The sequence below is a fragment of the Podarcis tiliguerta genome, assembly GCF_965153285.1.
Source record: "Podarcis tiliguerta genome assembly, chromosome: 3".
In the NCBI taxonomy this organism is placed as follows: domain Eukaryota; kingdom Metazoa; phylum Chordata; class Lepidosauria; order Squamata; family Lacertidae; genus Podarcis; species Podarcis tiliguerta.
Genome location: NC_139536.1, coordinates 48,008,194 through 48,031,508, shown reverse-complemented (window position 1 = coordinate 48,031,508; position 23,315 = coordinate 48,008,194). Strand labels below are relative to the sequence as shown.

Genomic DNA, 23,315 nt, shown 5'->3' with positions numbered 1-23,315 from the left:
ACACAAGAATGCCGTCAAAAAAGAAGAAAAAACTTCCTCTCTTTTCCAACACATGAAAGAAACAGGACACGAAATTAATTTTGCAGATTCCAAATTGCTCTTTAACATGGAACATCACCACAAGAGAATAATCATGGAAGCCATCGAGATAGAGAAACACCCTCACAACATGAACAAGCGTGACGACACATCCCGCTTGCCAGACATCTGGAAATTAGCCCTCCCCACAAAATCTGACACCAGATCCAGAGGCACACAGAACGCCATCACCAATCAACCACACCAGACCCAAACCCAGACCCTCTCCACAGATAAATTACAGACACCATCCAGTAGCCAAACCAGGGTGGCACCTCCGGATGCTGCACCCCCCTGCAATCCCTACACAGATCTGGCTGGCACAGGCCACAAAACCACAGCTCGCCCCTATACACGAAGCCAAGCCAGAGCACAACCAAGTGCAGTACAGCCATCTTCTCAGAAAAACTCTTCACAAAGTTCAAGAGTTCAAGACACGAAGGCTTTAGCAACTAATCCACACCTAATGACCCACCTAAGTGGGATTCAGGAAATCACTCAAGAAATCACTCAAGATATCCCTCAAGTAATTAAGGAACAAAAGAAGAAAAGGCACACTAGCCTGGGAACCTCCTCTCTGCCCAGAACATTGGAGGCTATACACCACACCTCCTCAACAGTATTTATAGGAACTCAAACACTGAGATCCTGCTCTGTTCCAGTAACAAGAAGCCGAAAGCACCAGCCTGAAGATGACGAGTGAGACCTCGTCGAAACGTCGCCTAGACACCCCAACTTTTACACGGGAAGACACCCGAGGACACCAAAACCTGCATATATATATATATATATATATATATATATATATATATTCCTGCCAGAGAATGGTTACACCACGACAGACTTTAACATCAACCCAGAGAATGCTACCATTCTTGAGCCACATTAAAAGTCAGCCATGATTAACTTAAGTTTCACTGACTCCAAAAGGTCATAGGGATGACAAATTTTCCTGGGAACTGGTTGTCCATACTTGTGTATTCTGGGTGCTGTGTGACTCATGGAGATTGGATGCACATCAGAACGCATCTGGTGTGCATCTGACTTCTGAAAAATGCTCAATTATTCTTAAGAGTCAAATTAGAGTGCAAAAACCTACTTGAATTAACAAATGTTACAAGTTTAAAGGTTCTGGATAAGCAACTGTTCAGCAGTGCCAAGAACAGATGGGGGCCTTGCATCTGGCTGTGTGTGAATGATGATCCAGCTATAACCTGAAGAAGTTGAGTTTCTGCTGTATCCTTATGCGGTTATATGCCCAATAAGTTATATCTTACAACCAGTTGAGAAATCTTCTCTTATGTCCTCAAACAATATAGCTAAATCCAGGAAGCAGGCTGGTGTGCTGTATGGCTACATATTCATCCAGAACGACAACAGCTATATTGGGCTAGACCAATCTAACTAGGTTCCCATCTTCAACCGCAGACCGCAATAGCTAACAGCCACTCATATGTGCCCTACAGGTTCTTTTAAGGTGCCAAGATATTTAACCAGAGCCATAATTATATTTTATGTGGTTGCCCAGGCGGGCACATTATGTGACCCATGACAGCGGCAAAACAAGAGGACTATACAATGGCAATGGGATAAAATCAGGCCAAATCTTTAATTGACAACAGCAGGCAGGGCAAAGGGTTGGCTTGGCATTGGGTCCCATGATCCCTTCATCATTCCACATGCCCCATGTTGATGGAATGGATCCACTGGGTTTGGATCTCTCCAAACCTGTACCATGGGAGTTGGCCAGGGTTAAACCTTGCCATGGTGCAAGTCAAGCAAGCAAGTTCTCACTGGGGGACCAGGATGCAGATTCCAACCAGGCAGATACCAAACCCACGATTAGGTTTGCTGCGGTCAATCCTCCCCACAGGCCCCTTATGCCCCCCCCCCATATACTATGTTGATCCTGACCAATGCCATTTCCCCACTCAAACAAAGTTGTTCCACCTAACAAGGAAGCCATAATTTCACTGAGGGAAAGGAGGGGGGAAATCCAACCAAGTGACAATCAGGTTGAGAAGGGTGGGAGGAATTCATTTCCAGCTCTGATAACCAGCGACCCAAAATTGCTCAGTGAAGGCTCTAACACGAGGGTGTGCGGGCAGGAAGCTCTCAAAGAAAAGTGGCTCTGTGCTCCAGGGGAAGCAGCCTTATATAGGCTTCTCCTCCTCTCTGCAGCAAGAGCTCATGGGGCAGCTTTTTCCTATGATGAGACCATTGCAGAGAGATTTGCCCAGTATTTTGCTGCAATCTATGGGCTACAGCGCTGCCGGGCAAATGTGCTTATTGGGCACAGAACGGGGTATATAGAATAAGAAGAAGAGTTTGGATTTGATATCCCCACTTTATCACTAAGGAGTTTCAAAGCAGCTAACATTCTCCTTTCCCTTCCTCCCCCACAACAAACACTCTGTGAGGTGAGTGGGGCTGAGAGACTTCAAAGAAGTGTGACTGGCCCAAGGTCACCCAGCAGCTGCAGGTGGAGGAGTGGAGACGCGAACCCGGTTCCCCAGATTACGAGACTACCGCTCTTAACCACTACACCACACTGGCTCTCAAGGGCTCTCTAGGGGGTGCTATAGCGGTTGTTTGTTACTATGTTATATATTTTTCTGCTTTTATATTGTAAACCACAAAGGCCCAAACTATATACTATTTCTTAAAAACTTGAATTTGCCTAAAGGACCCATGCGACTGAGTTTACCAATGACAAGAACGTCTGTTTTATTTACTGAATAGGCATATTGCCTGCACCATTCTCACACAATGTCACATTTGCATGGGAGTCCTGACACTGCAGGCATTTTATCATGGAAAAAACATGTGAGAATGGGGGTATTTCACTGAAATAATTTGTGTGAATAAATGGCTGCATGTCTGCATTTAAGCTAAGACTGGCTTCAGATGGACAAATCAGAGCTAACATCACAAGTCTAGAAAATATTTAGAGTTGCCTTAATCTCAATTCCCTTTAGTTCTAAGAAGGGGGAAATCAGTTCTTCCAATCTTCATTTTAGCTTTGTTTTGACATTTTTCTTTTCCCCCCCAAAATTCAGATTAGTACAGAAAAACAGTCCAAAAATTTAGAGGTATCATTTTTTTATCTAATAATGGCTGTGTTTATATGAGCCATTCGAAGGAAATTGAACACATCTGATGGCGCGGAAAGCTGGAGAACACTCCCAAATCTTCCAGTGCCGAAAGTCTGCCATAAATGAAGTGACAGTGCTGGAATTTGGTTACAAACCACTAAATAAAACCTCATTTATGATCAGATGGAAAAGCAATACAGTGTATTACAAGAAATGTCATACTTTATTAATCCCGTCTTAGGCCTGTGGACCAAATGCCACCTGTAAGCGGTGTAATCTTTCCAGCCGATATTCTTGGGGTCGTGCCACAAGGTGCGCACCTGTGGAAGAAGTTAAAAAACAACAACACTTCAGTGAGTGATTTGCATTAACAAGTGGGGCAAATCCAATTCCTATAAACTCTGTCTTTTAGATAGAAACCACAACCCACATTTTAAATGCACTGCCATAGTTTCTATGCCCCCCCCTCCAGTTTCGTCAGTTAATATGAGATGTTCATTCTGCACCTTTCCCAGCTAAATGCTGTTGTGATTAGACAGGGAGCAGAGGGTGTGTTGCATATTTTGGGTAGCTGTAAAGGGTGCACCGTCTTTCTACACAAAGGGATCCCTGGGCTGCTCAGGGTTGGATGTAAAAAACCCATTTGGCAAAAGTATTCCCAAGCGCAGTACAGTGTTACCTCAGAAGTCGAACGGAATCCATTCCGGAAGTCCGTTCAGCTTCCAAAACGTTCGGAAACCAAAGCACAGCTTCCGATTGGCTGCAGGAAACTCCTGCAGCCAATAAGAAGCCGTGGAAGCCACCCGGGACGTTTGGGTTCCAAAAAACGTTCGTAAACCGGAACACTCATTTCCAGGTTTGCGGTGTTTGGGACCCAAAACATTAGACTTGCAAGGCGTTCGTGATCCAAGGTACCAAAATGTACTTTCTCCTGCAAAGAGCAAGGGACAACAATTCACTAATACGGGAGAAAATAATTGGACACAGGGTCACTATTGAAGTCAAACCTGGAGGTGGAGGCTTCTTGGGTGGGGCAGTTTAATCCCGGCCAAAAGTTTCCAAGACAATATCCAATTAAAAAGAAATAGAATGAGATAAAAACTTGGCCATTGATTGATCATTATAATGAAAGATAGGACCAAAACAATGGTTTCCAATGCTATGTCATGATGTTATATGAGAAGGGGACAATTTGAAGAACACTTAGCTGAATGTGACTCATATACCTCTTACCTGTCCAGGTGTGTTTCCTGTATGCCAAAGGGCATTTCTCAAATGTTCGCCAGTGCCAGTTGTAGAGTTCACTACTTTAAGTGATACCCCTGAGTAACCATAAGCTCTGGTGGGCTTGTCCTCCCAATATGTCTGAGAAATTTGTTTCCACATCAGGACATAGAAGCGACTGCTGGACTGGTAGCCAAAGACAAACCCAGCATAGTCATCATCCCGGTCTGTGTTGACATAGAACGTACCACTGAAGTCAACAGAACTGAACTCATCATAACCTGGAGGAGGGTAGAAAATGTAGGTGTTCAGTTCCCTAAAGGGATTGCAGCTTGTTGAGAATTTAGGCAGAAAGAAGCTAGATTATCCATTTAGTCTCAGGCACTTGCCATTACTTTCTATTATGATGCTATTTGATTTGGTTCACCCCTTCTTTCTCCAGTCATATTATCAGTTCTTTGGTTTCTAGGCTTCATCAATCACTACCCTTTCTGTTACTTCATACTTGCTTTATAATGAAATCATTTTTAAATCAGCATATTTATTGATGCACACATGGACCTTGATATAGGAAGGGCCTTCACATTTTTCAGTTCAGTTCTACAGCCATGAAAAACAAAACTTCAAAATATTTAAAAAGAAAAAAGTGACAATTACAGAATGCTTTTGAAATGCTTGTATACCACATGCAAGAGCAATATTATGGGTTGTGTCCCACAGAATGATGCAGAAAGATTAATACATTCCATCCAGATATATATATATATATATATATATATATATATATATATCTCAATGTAAATCATCTATGAATGCTGACTTGTTATTAGGCAGCTTTTTATTATTGCCAAACATTCCTCAGAAGTTATCTGTGCTTCCAACTTTTCCAAATCCATTTCAGAATGTTAAGTTTAGAAAGAGATTCTTAAACTGAACATATAAACTGCCTCAAATATTTCAGCTTCTTCTGATCAGCAGCTCGGACAATCTAATTTCTAGCTAATAGTTGTGCACAATTTGGAGAACCGTGTGGCTAATTTCATGCATTCTGTCAGGTTCTGAATTTGCAGTGTTTAACCTACAGCCCCAACATCACACAAGGCAGATGTGTTTCAAAAGCAGTTTATAATATGTCATGGGGATCTGTTTCAAGAAAACAAAGTCCAAAAAGCTACTGAGTTTATGGACGCCCTTGTGAAACACTAAACTCTGTCCTCTTGGTGTAAGTCTGTTCATATCATCAATTAATCAATTGATTAATTTGAATCATACTCACCTACAGCTATGCCAGGATCTGAGTTAGCCGTCTGTACGAGTTCTTTGCCCTGATGTCGAATAACCCAATTTGGGTCAATCTGAGCTGTTCCTTTAGGATCCAATGGGACCATCTGGAACTTTCTGAAATCAGTTTCACTAATGGCATCATTTTCAGGACAAACATCAAAAATATCTGGGACTTTGTCATTGTCAAAGTCATCTTTGCAGATGTCACCTCGGCCATCACCTAAAATGCACACAAAACATTGAATGGTTTTCACGTTATATTCACACATCTCTCTTTCTGTAGGAAGAAGCCATGTTCGACAGGAAGGAAGGAAGCAACCATGCCACCTTCTCTAGACAACAGAATCAAATTTAAGGGAAGAAGAGCTACCATCTTCCATTCCAGGAGAATGGAATGGATAGCGCAGTGGGTGAGTTGCAAGGGACCTTGGTGGGTGACTACTCCAACCTTCCGTGCAAGATGGGATCTGCAGTGCAGACAGGACTGTGCAAATCTGGGGATGGGCCAAGGCCATCTGGGAAATCAGTTGCTGACAAAAACAAATGACTCTCATATAACCTAACAAGCCAGGAGAACCACAATATTAAAAAGGAGCTTTGGAATTTTAAAACTCCATATTATCTCCATGTAATCAGATGCCTTCAGCATTGTTCTGTCATGAATACTTAAGACTGTGACCATGTACTTTTGTCACATCTGTAGCAAATGAGTGAAGAAGGCATTACAGTAAATCATATTAAAACAGCTCTTGGCTACTCTTTATTTATGAGAGACTGTGTGAGAGAGGGAGGGAGGGAGAGCAGTGATAAGCTATGGGATAAATAATCATTTCCCCCCCTAAAACTTGGAATGTGGCTACAATGAAATCTTGAGTGATTAATGTAGTATTTAAGGCAGAGCCATTCAAGTGAACAGCGACTGCAACCACCAGATCTGTTATAAGGAAGCCCTGATGTTGGCAATGTGGTAAATACTTTGCAAGCTGTGTGTCCTAGAATGTAATATTTATATTGGTTTGGGTTAAAGAGTTATTTGGGTTGAGGAACAGTAGACATTCAAATAAATGTCAAAACAACAAAACTGAAATGTCACAAATATGTTTTCTGTGTTCACAGACAACATGCAAATCCTGTCCCACAAGTCCTACACACACACATTTTCCCCAAACTTTTTTCTTTGATAAGGAAATACAATTCCTGTGTTTCTCTCCAATCATGAGGACACTAAACTTGGGGGGGGGGATGATGAGAATCTCAGCCAATTATGTTTATGCAGATTCACGTATTGTTGTCTGCATTCATTTCTCTTATCAGTAGAGACTCATACCACATGTTTCGCAGGCATGTTTCATTAGAACACTGTCTCTCTACTCCAATCTTCTATTCTAATCCTCAAGGACAGACTTTGTTATGGAACTGCCAAAAAAGTTTTTTTTAAAAAAAATACAGAGTCAAGCATCTCAGATGCTTTTTGTAGTTCATCTCTGTGAGAAAATGGCTCCACATTCCACGGACTGACTGGCTGGCTGGTTGCCAAGTTGAACTCCAAATTCTGACCAGCTGTATGCTCCTGAACGTGTTTATCTTTACACTTAAGGGGGAAAGTGTATGTTCCCAGTTTTATTCTCTTGCCAACATCAAAGAAGCAATTTCTTTGTCCAAATGAGGTTTTAATTTTTCACCACATATGTTTCTTAAGTTCCCTGTGGTGCTGATTGCTGACAAGGCTGTTTTTTCATCAAAAAGTTTAGAAAGCATCTGCCCCACCAGCCATGACCACAGGCTCCTTGGAGGTCTGCTCTGTGAAAGATGGCTGTGAAAGAGGACACAGTAAAATTCTGCCTTATTTCTTGACCCTACATTCAAATGACACTGTGGGGTATCCGTCACAGAACAGCTAACCGGTGAGAAATCTAAACTCCTCCTGCTCTGTGTGATTAGAGACGTAACTGGGCAGACTACGTAAGTGGGCAGGATCTGCTGTGGTATTAACCCGAGAGCCAGTGTTGTGTACTGTCTGCTAAGGAGCAGGAAGAGCCAGATTCAAATTCTCCACTCAGCTATGAGGTCACTGGATGACCTTGAGGCAGCTGGCTTATGGATTGGCTCACTCATTTTCAAAGCACTACTTTCAAATATATTAAAACTATTTAGTAAGATTATTCCAGGCAGAAAACCCTCATAAAGATTTCAGCAAAAGGATGTGTTTGGGTGTACCTTTGATGAGCTAAGGGATGCTAAACATATTATTGCATAACTATTTGACTTTTAGAAGACATCTGAAGGCAGCCCTGTTCAGGGACGTTTTTAATGGTTCTTGTTTTATTGTGTTTTTAATATTTCATTGGGAGCCGCCCAGAGTGGCTGATGCAACCCAATCACATGGGTGGCTAATAATAGTAATAACAACAACAACAACAACAACAACAACTACTACTACTACTACTACTATAATAATAATAATGCTACTTTTATTAGTCATCTCACTTCAGTACTCTGTTCAAGCTATAATTCTTTGCAGAAGTTATTAATCCCAGTTTTCTTTCTTAGCTTCTCAAAGAATATTTTATGAAGATGTCTCATAAACAACCTGTACGAATGTTTTTCATTACAGTACAGTATTGTCAGATTCTACTACAAAGGGATGCTCTGAGCATCACAAAGCAGTCGTGGCCTTCCTGCTTGATCACCTACAAAATCAACTTGCTAATGCCATTGCGCTTAAAAGAAGTACACCATTAAAAGGAGACCACCTGTGAATTCTCCAGACCTAGGAATACTTTCAGAACTGGATGCAACACTACAGGCATGCCAGCAGCTGGGTGCAAACACACCTGGACAGACTCATCTGTGATAGAAACAAGTCAAACTTTGATCAGCTTTCCAACACATATGCTGAGCCGGTAGCAGATGCTATCTGCTGACCACTCCCTGTGGATGAGTCACTGCTGCAAACCAAGATGGAGATACAAGATGGAGATGCAAATACACTGGCTGAGCCAACCTGGCATTTCTGCTGACACGTTTTCACTAGGCCAACCTCGCTGCCACCTCCCCTGTCCTGCTTTCAGTCCCAGTACGCAGCAACGATTCAGCTGGAGAGAGATCAAGGGCACCACACCATCTACTGCTGGGCTCAGCTTGGATTGAGAGGACCATCTTTAGTCTTCACTCAAGAAACCCCTAAGTCTATGGTACTAACAAATCTACTATGGCATAAGCTTTCATGGACTGCAGCAGGGAAGGTGGGCTTCTGGCCCTCTAGATGTTGTCAGCTTCCAATTCCCATCACCTCAGCCAGCATGGTAGAGATGATGTGATTTGTAGTCTAGCATCATCTGGAGGGGAATAGATTCTCCATCCCTGGGACACACCATCGTATGCCTGAAGGTGACTGTAGTCCACAAAAGGATATGCCACAGTATATGTCTTTAAAGTGCCCATAGTCTTACCATCGGAATCCTTCTGGTCAGGGTTGTATGTGAGTCGGCAGTTGTCCCGGTCATCTGGGATGCCATCGTTGTCATCATCAGAATCGCAAGCATCCCCTTTACCATCTTTGTCATGGTCAGCCTGATTGGCATTGGAAATGTATGGACAATTGTCTTTGTTATTCTGGTGGCCATCTTCATCTATGTCTTGATTGTTGTCACACTGATCACCAACCAGGTCATTGTCCACATCAGTCTAAAGGTGGGGACAGGAAACAAGATTTGAATTTTTGCAACAGTGAACCAAAAAAAGGCGGGGGAACCACATGATCACACTGTTAATGGTTCCCTTCAGAAATGTTAATGTATAACGAAGGCAATCTGAAAAGTAATATTCTATAAACATACTGAGATATCCCAAACTTGCAAAATAGATTCTTATTTCAGATTCCTCATTTAAATCTACTGACTCTTAAGCCGATACCCTTAATTACTTACTTACTTTTATTTATCTGTTGTATTTATATCCCACTGCAGGAAGCAGTGGAAGACAGGAGAGCCTGGCGTGCTCTGGTCCATGGGGTCACAAAGAGTCGGACACTACTAAACAACAAATTTATATCCCACCTATAGCCCTAAAAGCAAACAAATGCAAGCCCGTAGCATCCCTCCAATTTTAATGGAAGGAGGAAATGTGTCATTTATCGGAAGTTTGGAAAGCATGGTTTCTACGTGATTTCTTGCATAGAACAGAGGCTGGCTAAGCTGAAGAAGTGGATTATCAGGGTAGGTGGCGGTATGCTTGACGAGATGTTTTCTAACTGATCTTTAACTCATACAATTTTTCCAACATAACATTAATTCTTCCAGAATCGTGGTCTTTTCTCTCTTTTTTGCATCTGTTTTCATACTGTAAGCATTTGGCATCTGCCCCCAAAGTATCTGTTAAGAAGAGTGCAAGATGAAAATGCAATGCAGGCATTTTAATGAATGAAATTGGTGCCAACACACAGGAAGACCTTTGACGTCCTCAACAGATCTCAGTTCTAGCCTTAGGCCCCTTTGTAAGATTTTGCAGATGAGAAAAGTGGCGCTGCTCTCGTGAGAAACTTCTCTTGCCTAGGCAGCATTCTTATGTTATGAGTGACTGCTATTGACCTCAGCTGCTTTCAGGGTTTTTATGTATATATATGCCCCGAGAAGCCAACGGCAATAACTTTGCGCAATTAGAAATTCCAGACCATTCATCCAAATCAAAGGCAAAGCTGTTGTGTCAGAGCTTTGAAAACTTGAAAAGCTGCGCTCTTTCTTTTTTAAAATAACCTGGGCATTCAATTTACCTCAAACCATGCAGCTTGCCACCAACATTTGCCTTTAATATAAACATGTGCCCTGTGACTGAACAGAACCATATTAATTCTACGTAAACTGGGTGGTTTCCCCTCCCACTTCCCGAATAGAATTACAAGTAAGTCTAGAACGTAGCATTTCTAAAATGCAGAGCTGGAAAGCCCATTGTGGTCTGGGAGTTGTGTTACCCATTTTAAAGTGCCTGGTGGGCCAAATAAAAAAGCACATACATATACATAATCTCTCCCATAGGCACACAGTTTGTTTCACACATAAATCTCATGTGCTCCCCACCTTCTCCTTCATCAGAACCAACCTGGCGAGAAACTAGTGACAATCAGAAAGAGGCAATCTCTTGTATATATTGGGGCTTAATTGAGAAAGGGAAACGGGTGACACTGTGGTCTAAACCACTGAACCTCTTGGGCTTGCTGATTAGAAGGTTGACAGTTTGAATCCCCGTGGCAGGGTGAGCTCCCGTTGTTCTGTCTGAGTTCCTGACAACCTAGCACTTCGAAAGCACACCACTTCAAGCAGATAAATAGGCACCACTGTGGCGGGAAGGTAAATGGCGTTTCTGTGTGCTCTGGTTTCCGTCGCAGTGTTCCATTGCACCAGAAGTGGTTTAGTCATGCTGGTCACATGACCCTGAAAGCTGTCTGTGGACAAATGCTGGCTCCCTCAGCCTGAAGCGAGATGAGCACCATACCCCATAGTCAAGTTTGACTGGACTTAACCGTCCAGGGGTCCTTTAGCTTTTTTTTTTTTTACCTTTAATTGAGAAAATAGCAGGAGATGTTCCTGGGGTGAAACTGAGAGTCAGATTTTCTGAGTTGACATGCATAGGATTCTGGTGGTGGATGACTTGGAACTGAATGTGTGAGCTGCCTCCATTGAAGATAGTGCAGGCTGGGAGTGGAATCTCCACATGTGGTGTTGGATGTATGATGTCACACATACAAGTCACATACAAGTCACGGTGTTGTTGCTGGATGCATGTATGTATGAAACTGCACTCAAACTAGAAGACTCCCTGTTAGGAAGAGGGATGGAAGACTATTCATGAACAAAAGCTCTCCTTTATTCTTGCTTCCCTGCATCTTGAAACAATCTACCCCAAAAAGCAAATAATTGGAACACTGAGTATCTCTGCAATAACAAAAACCTTCTTTACCCCTAAATCCAACTAGGTATGGATTTAGATCTTGAAAAGGGGAGAAAGGAACAACAAGCCTTGCAAGCAGGCAAAAGGCAGCCTGTCTTAATAGCACACAGTACAGTGTAGTGGTACCTCTACAAGGGTGAAGGCAGAGGTTCTTCACATCTATTCAGTCCCCCCATGTATGTGCTACTTACCTGATCAGGATTGTGCACCAGTGGGCAGTTATCGCAGTGATCACCAACTCCGTCTCCATCTGTATCTCTCTGGTCTGTGTTGTAGACATATGGGCAGTTATCGCGTTCATTGAAAACATCTGCCAGGATGGGAAAAAAGCAATTCAAACAAAAGCGTTATGTTCAGATTCCACTTGCATCAAGCAACATGCACTGGTTTCCAAGAAACTAACACAACCATGAATGAGGATTTTCCCCATTTTATTCTCACTGGAAACTAAGTGTGTCCAAGAGACAATGACGGGACCATGGTCACCCAGTGAGCTTTTGTATTTAAGCCTGGTCTCTCCATGCTAGGTGGCACACATTATATCTTGAACTGATAGAACTTCTGCTTTGTCCTTTGCTTGTTAACTGGGGTGCGATTGTCTTGCTGTGCCTTCCCTAAATTACAACCCCTTTTATACAAGGCTACAAATACTATAAAGTCTGTAGGGTTGTACTAGCTGGTCCCATGGTTGGTGAAATACTTTTAGAGTGGATCTTTCCCTAATTCAGCTCTGTGGTGACCCCTCTCTACCCAACTCTTGGTCACATAAAAGCTTTGCCTGACACATTTTCTGGTGACGGTGAGAAGGTAAGAACAAAACCACCCTGTTTTGTGACAAATCAATTGATGACCTATCAGCTTCCATTCTCAATTGAAGGTAGTTGATTCATCCAGACCTTTCAAGATAGGGCAGCCCAACTTTTCAGATTTTATCCAATACTGAATGGGAGAGAGCAGTACTCTGATGGGCAGCTTATGAAACAACTTGGACCAAGGCAAACAGTTTTCTGAAGCAGCAAAATGAGGTCTGATCCAAATCTTGTGGTTTGTGCAGTCCCCTAGTATATTTTTATTGTTTGAACTCTGTGTAAACAGTCCAGAGCAATCTGTTGATTAGGCGGTCAACAAATGTCCTAAATCAATACTATAAAATTTACTATGAAATGTATCCCCTGAGCTGACCTGAGGTTTATGCAGTTTTGTTTTAGATTTCAGATTTCATTTATTTTTTAGTAATAAAAGTTTTTTGCTGATTCTTACAATATTTGCAGGAGATGAGAACAAAACCCTTTCCAGGAATACTGGTTTATTTATTTTATTTTATTTTTGCAATGATATATATTTTGATTGTAAGCTGCCTTGGATATTTAGATATGTCTAAATAAATAGCCACGAGTGTTAATGGAAACTCCATACTATGGAAAACCTTCAAGGGTTTTAGATATCTACTGATACACACATCCAACACTTTACACATTTATTGAATCAAATCTGAGGCTTAACAGGGGTTTTTTCTCCAGTGCTGAAAACTGGGATTCATCTGCCAGGAAATGCAGCAGCAATGTCCCTCTAAGGACACTGAAGCTTCTGCTTCCAAGTCATGCCAAAAACCACAAGCCTAGAGGCATTCCAAAAACACCAAAGATATTTAGGTTGGTAGGTTTTTTCAGTACTGGGCTACTGTTCAGGTCAGGTTTGCCAGTTTAATAACCTGAAATGTCACTGTTGGTTTTTTCCTCCTTCCCGAGCCAAAAATGTAACTTGGGAACCTTATTATTCTAGCATCCAAAAGAAATTTCCTTTTTTCTCCCAAGGCGTTTTGGCAAACAGATTGGGTGAAGACATTTGATTTGGCTGGCAGTTCAAGTGTGGCTCTTCATGTGAGCATATTTGACAGCATAAATAATTAGAAAGAATATGGGTATTGCTGGGCCATAATTTTCATTACTTCTGAAATTATTATATCAAGTGAATGTTATATTCTTAAAAATGGGACGTGGGTTCTTAAAGAGTACCTCTCCCGTTCATTAAAGACTTGTCAGAGAGACTATGCAAATAGTCCATTCTGTTCCAGAACTGGTTTGAAGAAATGGCAAAAACTTTACCATGAAATTATTTGCCCAGTAAACCCCACCAAACCATAAGTTTTAGGTACACCACTAAGATTTCGTTTAATTAAGAAATCCTTCATAGACATAACTGGTGGTTGAAAATGCTTGCTTTCCTCTTCTCTTCTCCTGCCCCCCTCAGCAATATATCACAGCTTTTATAACCTACATATAGGAGGGGTGTTTAAAATGAGAGTCATCATAGCGTCCTCCTTTTTGCAAATGAGGCAACCCTATCCTTTGCCTTCAATGCATGGATTGATTTGATAGAGTTGTTCACAAGGGTGAGGGCAATAGCTTATTTTGAACCAGTTTCTCCCACGTTGAACAGAAACAAAATATATGAGAATGAATAAGAATTTACCATCGCCATCAATATCCACTGCACATGCATCACCCTCTCCATTATTATCGGTGTCAATCTGAGCAGGATTGTGCACATAGGGGCAATTATCGCAGCGGTCACCAACTTCATCCTTGTCATAATCAAATTGACGAGGATTAAAAATAAGGGGGCAGTTGTCCTAAAAAAGGAAAAAAATTAAAGAAAAGAGGTGTAAGCATAGCTCAGAGACCATTATATTTCCAATCAACCTTTCCCCTTTCTGTAAATCAAATAGCAGACACCTACTGGGGTTCCCAAGGGTTTCATGTAAATACTGCTAATAATAGTAAATTAGCATCAAATGAGGCATATGTGAGACTATCACTCTCTCACACACTCTGCTAGAGTCAATGTCTTTCAACCTTTCCCCATATGAATACGACAAGCCAACCAAACAGCTGTAAAAATCCCATAGAGTGCACCATTCTTTGAGAATTTCTGTTGGTCTGAAATGTGGAACATGTAATGATCAGCGACATCTGTAAGCAATAGTGGTATCCCAAATGGTACAGTTTAAATTCTGATATCTGACAACAGACGTAGAGAAATGAGAATGCAGCAAATATACCAACAACTTCTTAATGGTGTCCATATTTATTTCTTCTGAAAGGAGAAGATGGGTTAATGAAAACAAGCTTACTTTATCATCCTCAACACCATCGTTATCATCATCCTCGTCACAGGCGTCTCCCTTTCCATCTTTATCAAAGTCTTCTTGTCCAGAATTAGGCAGAAGAGGACAGTTATCCTATAAAAACAGACAACCCCAGATTGGCACATGCTTCTATTTCACAAATTGATAATCATGCCAAACTCTGACTAAATGTTTGTATGCCCCTCCGGAGACCAAAATACGGCACTGGGCGAATTCAAAATGGGAATTTTGAAGTCTTTTCTAAAGTCAACATGCATATGTATCCAATTAATTTTCACACACTTTTAGGCAGCCTTTGGTTTGTGTTGGATTATATTGCTAAAGTGGAATGATATCCGATGATGGTTACCACCTTATATTTTTGCTAGATTGCTTTAAAGGAAAGCATTTAACCTTTATTAAATCAACATATGTACTACAAAAATAATGGGTTTGGCTTTTGGGAAGAACCTCCCCTAAATGAATTCCGCATGTTTGAGTTTTGCTTTTTTGTCTTTTAATGAAAGCAGTTCTTGATTCTACTTGAATCAAATGAAGTACGTCCTGGTGACAGGAACCAAAAAGAAAGAAAGAAAGAACCTTATATGCTGAGCTGGTCACATTAACAAATGAGCAGACATTAGCCAGGGCTGAAAGAATTTGACATCTCAATTGTATGCTCAAGGAACATTTAATACTCCCTCCCTGTTCATGGAAAAGCAGGAAAAGAGAAATCCATTCCTAGATCCATCCCCCAGTCTTATAAAGTCACATTCAGCTTCAAGTTACAAGCATTTCTCGCAGTTTAAAGTAAGGCACAAAATTCTGGTTTGTTTCAATTCACTTGCTGTTGGGGTGTGATATACTTTGGTGCTGTATTGTTTTTGACGGTTTGATAAAGGTTGCCTTCAGCACTTACTCATCTGCTTTTCACTGGTTTATTTGGTTAACTTGTTGAGAGGGTATGTTATCAGTAACCTGACTAACCCATACTTTGTGATGAAAGGATGGTGTACCAAGGTGACAGAAGCACAGCCCTTGCATGAAGCAATGAGATGCCCTGAGACCTCCGGGTATTGGGCAGTATATTAATAATAATAATAATAATAATAATAATAGATTCTGCATTCAATTATTTCAGTAGAATGACCCTGATTCTGACATGTCTATCCAGTCATATCTTTTTGATGGATCATAAGAGGAATATAATTTTTGTAGACTAGGAGCCCAAAATGAACAGATTCTCTAACTGAGAGACCTACCAACCTTGGAAAAATATTCATTTCAACAGTGGCCTAACAAATCATTCAGAAAATGATGGTCATTGGAGGCTATCACTAGACTTGCCCTTCATTAACTGCCCTTCATTGAGACATTTATGTGTTTCCATGACTTCTTACTTACTTTTATGCAGTGATAAGTTGCATTGGCAGCACAGACCAAGTTATGATTGGGCCATCCATCCAGGTCAGAATCTTCGCCACAAATGAATCCATCACCAGCATAGCCTGTCCTACATTCACACTTGTACATGGGGTCACTGAAATGCCCAAGGTAGATGCACTCGGCTGACCTGTGACAGTTGTGTGTCTTGTCTTTGCAAGGATTGGCAGGTTCACATACCTGAAAAAGCAAATCATAATCACTCAGACCATGCTTCTGTAGGGGCATAAGGGTACTGCAGGTCTGGGGCTAAATTAAGCTAAGTTAACAGCAGCACCAGACCCCAGCTAAATTGGAGGAGGAGACAGTGAGGCTTTGATGCAAGGTATCCCATTTTATTTTCTCTAAATAAATGTATTATGAGCTACAGGGACATGAGCTTGTTTATTATATATTTGCTTTGATGTCATCCTCATCGTAGCAAGTTACAATACTTGAAAAGAATTCGCAGGATGCTTTCTGCAGTACAGGTGACTTTAGGAACAGGACCAGGAAAACCTGCCTGGAATGGCTGGGACCACAACAGTATCTGTGGGTGAGAAATGTGCTAACAACACAAGAGAAGAGATGCTTTGGATGGCAAGACCTACTTAGTTCCACATGGTGCTGGAAAAACCATTCAAAGGCAAATTTGAATTCAACTAAGTTGGCCAAAAATGTCTGTTTTTCAAATGCCTCATCTTAAACATTTTCAGTACAGATAGTCAAGCAGGCAACATACTACCCTCAAATGACACATGAAGCATCCAAAATATCTGATTATTTAGAAGAGTAGATAAACAGCAGTTTTAGTTTCCCATAATATTGTTGAGCTTTGAGCCACACATCCTTTAGCTGGGCCCAGATTTAACAACCTTTTATTAAAATCCTGGGCAGAGCCTCAAGGAACATTTCCTTGCTGACTGAGCTAATTAGCTGCACACGTTTGTCAATGCAGTAATTATGAATAATGCTTTATTTAACTAAAGAGTCGCCTTAAGCAGAATTTTACATTACTTCACAAAATTCTCTTACATCTGCTGATTCTGGATGTCATTAACTAACGTAAATCAACCCCACCCATTTCCTTTGCAGCAGTTTCAGGATGTAGCACCAAACCAGCTATTTAGCTGCCTTTGGGTTTTTGTTTTTGTTTTTACATAGAGAGACAGCCTAATGGACTGTGATTTCTTTTCCACAAGTCCTGACTGGTACTTCTGTATTGCTATTGTTTTGATTGACAGCTTTGCTAGAGTAGTTTAACATTAACGGATGTTTCACATTTAGACTTCACAAACCGTGTCAGCCAGAACACGGAGAACTATGAAGGGACTGAGTAAAACCCAGTGAAACTATTTTAAAATGAGGGTGGGGAATGTCTTTTTATCAAATCTAATTTAGTTGCATTTTCTCGTGTTCACTGAATAAAGATCTCCCCAAAGCGACCTATTTCATACAGAGTGTGTCAAACAATCCCTGATATTAATTGTGTTGGTTCTCAAGTGCAATGCATTAAGAATATGTTAGTGAAGAACCTGTGGCTAACAGGCTTTCTGGATCAGCATTTTGTTCTCACAAGATGAGCATGAGAAGCCCAGAAACAGAACATGAGCATGAGAGCACTCTCCCCTTTTGTGTTCAGTCGGAAAGGCATATTGCCTTTGTTCCTGGGGATAATGTATAGCTATCACAACTAGTAGCATTTCCATAGATTTCTCTAAGCCCATTTTAAAGTAGTCCAAGTTAGCAGCCATCATTACATCCTGTGGTACATGAAGAATTAATCCCTCTCCTCTTATGCACTGTTACACCTTCTTGGCCCTTTTCAATTGGCTCTAATCTTTTCTTTTCTTTTTAATATAAAGAAATGACTTTTGAGATCAATTTATTAAAAAGTTTGGAGTGGTTTTGAATGTCAGGTTTCCAATCTACACTGGTACCTCGGGTTAAGTACTTAATTTGTTCCAGAGGTCCGTACTTAACCTGAAACTGCTCTTAACCTGAAGCACCACTTTTGCTAATGGGGCCTCCTGCTGCTGCCACGCCACCGAAGCACAATTTCTGTTCTCATCCTGAAGCAAAGTTCTTAACCTGAAGCAATATTTCTGGGTTAATGGAGTCTGTAACCTGAAGCGTATGTAACCTGAAGCGTATGTAACCCGAGGTGCCACTGTAAAGGGTACATTATAAACATGCAAGCTGCACTCTTGCTCATTTAGAGATGCTCCAGGACAATGAAGTCTTCAGGACTGATGCTTCATCACCCTCTTTGTGCCATACGTTTATAGCAGATGTATCACATTTTCCATCCTGTTATTGGCCTTCTTTCAACAGCACTTACTTGTTTTTCTTTCTTGGCAGCCTCTAGGCCCACCCCATAAGGCTGACTTCCTTTGTAGCGAGGAGGGCATGGCAAGCAATGGAATCCAGGATTGGTGTTTACACAACGGTGGTTCTGATTTAACTTAAAGCAAACATCTGGCACTACTGCACACTGCAAAAAACAAAGACACACACACAACCAGAAAGAAGTATTGAGTTATATCACTGAGGAACCTCCAACAAAGTTGGCTAAGTGTTTCCATTGGGTGGGGTCAAAGCGGCATTTCTGTATGAACCAAAACTGCGTCTACCTCATCAAGGTCTTCACAGACTGTTCCGTTTCCAAGGTAACCAGCAGGACATGCACCACAGGACCAAGAACCATCCGGGAAGCTGTTGCATTCTGCTCCGGGAAAGCAAGGGTTTGACAAACATCCATCTGCCAAAGCAAAGGGAAAGAGCATTAATTGTGTCAGTACTAAGCCAATCTCCTTATCTGAATACAGAGGAAGAAAAACAGCTTTACATCATTTCTATATTAAATCTCCCCACCCACTTCGAAGCAACTGTGTTAAAATTTACTACAAATATATTTTATGCCAGTCCCAGATAGACGATGCCAAAAGGACAAGTTGTATACGAAGGCACAGCAGTAAGGATGGAGTATGTCTGAAACTGCCTAGCTCAAAATGTCTACTCCAGACTGCAAGCTACTCTCCAGTTTCAGGCAGGTGCCTTTCTTAGCACCCTCAGCCAAGATCCTTCTAACTGGAGATGGCAGTGACTGAATCTCAGAGGAGGAATTCAATATAGCATTAAGGAAATTGTTCTGTCAGGCTTGTGCTAGAGGAGCAATCTCTCCTCTCCTTCCCCCATGCACTGTTCTTGGCGTTCTTCTGACACACAGTTCCCTAGCCAATCAGGAGTGGGGAGAAAGCCCCATTGTGCTGGCAAGTCCTTGTGTGAGCTTCCACAGGTAGGACCCATTAGTTGAACCCAGCCCAAAGTCTGCTGCATACAAATCCTATGTGCACTGTGCAGTTGCTGCTCCAAAAATCTTAGGCTGGTCTAGCAGAATGGTTTGGAGTACCAGATCCCATGTGAGGCATGAAGTATACTTGGGTATCTTTGTTTAAAACACTATCCAGCACATTCCACACTCACCTATTGGACAATCCTGTTTGTTGCACATATCGTGCTGTATGACATCTCCCATACATGCCTTTCCACCATACTGAGGCTCTGGGCTGTTGCAGAGACGAGATCTTTCCCGAATCCCTCCACCACAGGTAACAGTGCATGCAGACCAAGGAGACCAAGGGCTCCATCGACCATTGACTGGAGTAGGACAGACAACAGGAAAAATTAGCATGGGCAAACACAGTACAGTCAAGAAAACAAAACACTGACCACACAGAGTGGTGTCATTCAGTGATGTCAAGAAGCTATTTCACCTGGCCACTTCACTAGTACAGTGAATACAAATTGTGTTTCTGGTCTAGTCAAAGAATCTGAAAAGAATCTGCTCAAATTGCAAATCTGCTCAAATTGCAAACTCTGCTTTGGCCATAATCCACAATCCTCCTAACTCAGAAGTACCCCGTTCACTTCAATGGGGTAACTAAAACAAAAGGGTTGTCGATGGCAGCCTCTTCAGTCCCCTGAATCCAATAAGACAACTGGCAGTCCGGAAGGAAAATGCAGTGCAAGAAAGAATGCATATTTTTGCTCACATAGTAATCTATCTATCCCAGCTTTCTCTCCACATGACTTTGCCCATGCATATATACAAATACATGCAACAAATCTGAATTATGTCGTTTTTATAGAAAAGATGCTGGGTGTGATTTTGCAAGTGGGATTCAGATGCACCCTGGCAAATTCAGATTGCACAATTAAAGTAGTTTTGATGCTCTTGCACAACAAATCTGCTCTACCCTTGTATCCAACCCCCCCCCCCCAAAAAAAAACCCAATACATTTTGCAATACATAAATTGATGGAGGAAAGATCTGGAAGATGTTGTTATATAGCCTCCTAATCAGAATGAATGCTCACTATAAAGCTGACATTGTTTAACCTCCCTGCAAACTGTAGGCCAACAAATCAAGAAGAATGATCAACAAATAGGTTGTGAAGAAGCAATTAGTAGTTGAAAGGTAGATATCAGTTTTTGAAAACATTGCACATCCTCAGGCTATAGCAGTTTCAGCCCATTTTCACTGAAATAAAGATAATAGGAAGATGCAAATTTCATGACAGAGACAGAGGTTCTTTTATTTGTATTTCATTACTGGTTAAATATGGAACTGTAGATTTCACTCTCCTGCTAGAACATGCTTTTCATGCAGATGTTGTTAAACTCAAATAATGAGAATAATGTTAGGCTTCCATTATAGAACATCTATGATAGAACATCTACACTATCCAATATAAACCTAGGAAACCTCTGAGCAAATAGTGGACTCCTACATAGGTGAGTTCCATTGATTTCAGTGGAACTTGCTGCCTCGTAAATGTGCACAGAAATGCAGCCTAAGTCTAGTAGAATGTTATGATATTCTATTCAGTAGTGGACCACATGGTAGGGCACCATCAGTCACCTGACTTCTGCATCACCACCTCTTACCAGGAATGGGAGGCAGTAGAGTGAGTTGATCTGGTGTTCTCACTGGTGCATTTCCACCATGCCAACTCATGCTTTCCCCCTCTACCTCCTGGTAGACCAGAGGTCAGATGAGTAATGCCACCACACCACCTGTTACATAATCTATGTATTGCCTTGCACAGTAACTAGCTTTCCAGAAGGGGTACTTTGAAAAGTGAGTAAAAAGTTGTCCGTTCAAGGTAGACCCTCTAAAATAGTGTGCCGGAAAGTTCTACTGCCATAGATTCCTTTATGGCATGCATACTTTTTATCACTTTATCTGAAGGGCCAAGTAGATGTGGATTCAGTCTAACAGAGCCCCAGTTGCTGATCCCAAATGTATAGGATAGGTTCTTTCAGCTTGAGTAATGTTAACATCTAGACTGCAGCCTTATCAGAGGCTGAGAATGCAAACCAAAACACTTACTCGGACATGGGACTCCTTCACATTCTTTTGTTTCTCTTCCACTTCCTTTGCAGCCTTTCCCACCCATCTGCGGGATGGGGGAATTGCAGAGACGGATGCGAGTTATGTTGCCTACCCCGCAGGTCACAGAACAGGAAGACCAAGGGGACCAGTGGCTCCAGCCACCATCTTGCCGTACTGATCAAGGAGAGAAAAAGAATCACAGTTCAACGCCCTGTCCCTAAATCCTCAAAGGCTCTAATGGAAATTCCCCTTTAATGCCTAGCAACGTAAGGAAAACTGTATCTGCAGTACAAATACCAATGGCAGCTGTGATTATCTGACAGTCCACACCAACTTTCAGCCATGTCTATCCATGTCAAAGTGGCCATATGTTTACTGCCCCCATGTGCTAAGCATAGCTGGATATGTGGGCCACAAAGAGCAGTGTCCTCACCTGTCAATTATCTACCTCTTTTCCTTGTGGGTAAGGGGAGTAGTTCAGGTCACATCTTAACATCTGATGAATCTAAAACAAATGTCACACAGGCGCTTTCATGTGTGGATGTGTTTCTTTTGCATACAAGATTGATTCCAGGTTAGTAGCATTTGCTTGTTTGAGAAGCAAAGGAGAAGTTACAAAGACAGAAGTTTGACATTACAGACACTCACTGCGATTGTCGCATTTCCCGAGGGAACAGGTTCTTGTTTGAATGGAGGGCCCTCGGCAAGTATTGCTGGTGACATCGCATGACCTTCCTCGCTGCTGTGTTCCAGATCCACAAGTGACAGAGCATTCTGTCCATTCAGACCAGGGTGACCAGCCTTCTTCACTGTCGTCAGCTGCAAATCAGAAGAATCATAGAGGTGCCCTGAATTGTCTTGTTCACATGTAAAAGCCTGCTGGAATTTGCAGATACATTAGGGAGCCAAAAAATAAGCCAAAACAAACAGGTGAACCAGTGCATCTGTTGGGTTAGCTCTTCAAAGCTTAAGCCCATATACAGCCTGAAGCACTGAATGGACACAGCCCAACCAGCTACACATTATTATTGTTGGCACTGTTTGTCTTACACATCACTATCAAAGCATATTGTCCATTTGGTCTGTAAAGCTATGTCCTCCAATAGTGTTCTGTGTTGGGGCTGCTCACAAGTATTCAAATTCTGGACAATTGTCAAGAAGTGACCAAAATACTCAAACATCACATTCCAACCTCATTGCCACTTTGTTTACAAAATCTATGGGGCAAACAATTTGAAAGGTTTCAGCTCTCAGGACCTCTTGACGTGGCTACTAGTGGCTGCCAAAACCTCAGTTGCCCCCAAATGGAAAACCTTACAGGACTTGTGACATTCGCTTTAGTATAATAATATGTGGATTTTAGCATTAACTGAAAAAAGAACTCATAAATTACATGTTGCCAAAGGCTTGATGGACCCTGGAAAAATTCTATGTGGTTTGATGGGAATATATCTTATATACAACTAAGGTAGACACAAAGGACTCCCTCTGCACAGTGCAATGTGATATGTAGATTTCCTAATGGTCTTAAGTACAATACCAACTTAATAGTAAGTCTCTCCCAGATATACTGTGTTGCTTTTTTGTACCTCTGTTTTTTTTGTTTGATTTACTTCAATAACACCCTCTTTTTAAGTATCCCATTTGAAAATTTGCTCTCCACATGCAAATCTCTCTCCTCTCTGAGAGAAAGGTAGTTCCTCAAGGCTTCTCACTGATATACTTGGTTTGTATAATGCAA

At 41.6% G+C, this 23,315-nt stretch overlaps 1 protein-coding gene across 1 annotated transcript in view; it reads right to left on the bottom strand.

The window, feature by feature from the left end:
- Positions 1-23,315, bottom strand: part of THBS2 (thrombospondin 2) — a 47,719-nt gene that overhangs the window by 7,593 nt on the left and 16,811 nt on the right. Inside the window, exons 8-20 of the mRNA XM_083434045.1 lie at positions 22,223-22,393; positions 21,572-21,748; positions 19,663-19,836; positions 18,810-18,937; positions 18,518-18,670; positions 16,159-16,377; positions 14,761-14,868; positions 14,100-14,259; positions 11,819-11,937; positions 9,134-9,368; positions 5,674-5,901; positions 4,407-4,678; positions 3,396-3,493 (exon numbers count right to left, since the gene is read on the bottom strand). Of these exons, the coding sequence (XP_083290171.1) occupies positions 3,396-3,493; positions 4,407-4,678; positions 5,674-5,901; positions 9,134-9,368; positions 11,819-11,937; positions 14,100-14,259; positions 14,761-14,868; positions 16,159-16,377; positions 18,518-18,670; positions 18,810-18,937; positions 19,663-19,836; positions 21,572-21,748; positions 22,223-22,393 (2,242 nt within the window). The remainder of the gene's footprint in view (positions 1-3,395; positions 3,494-4,406; positions 4,679-5,673; positions 5,902-9,133; positions 9,369-11,818; positions 11,938-14,099; positions 14,260-14,760; positions 14,869-16,158; positions 16,378-18,517; positions 18,671-18,809; positions 18,938-19,662; positions 19,837-21,571; positions 21,749-22,222; positions 22,394-23,315) is intronic.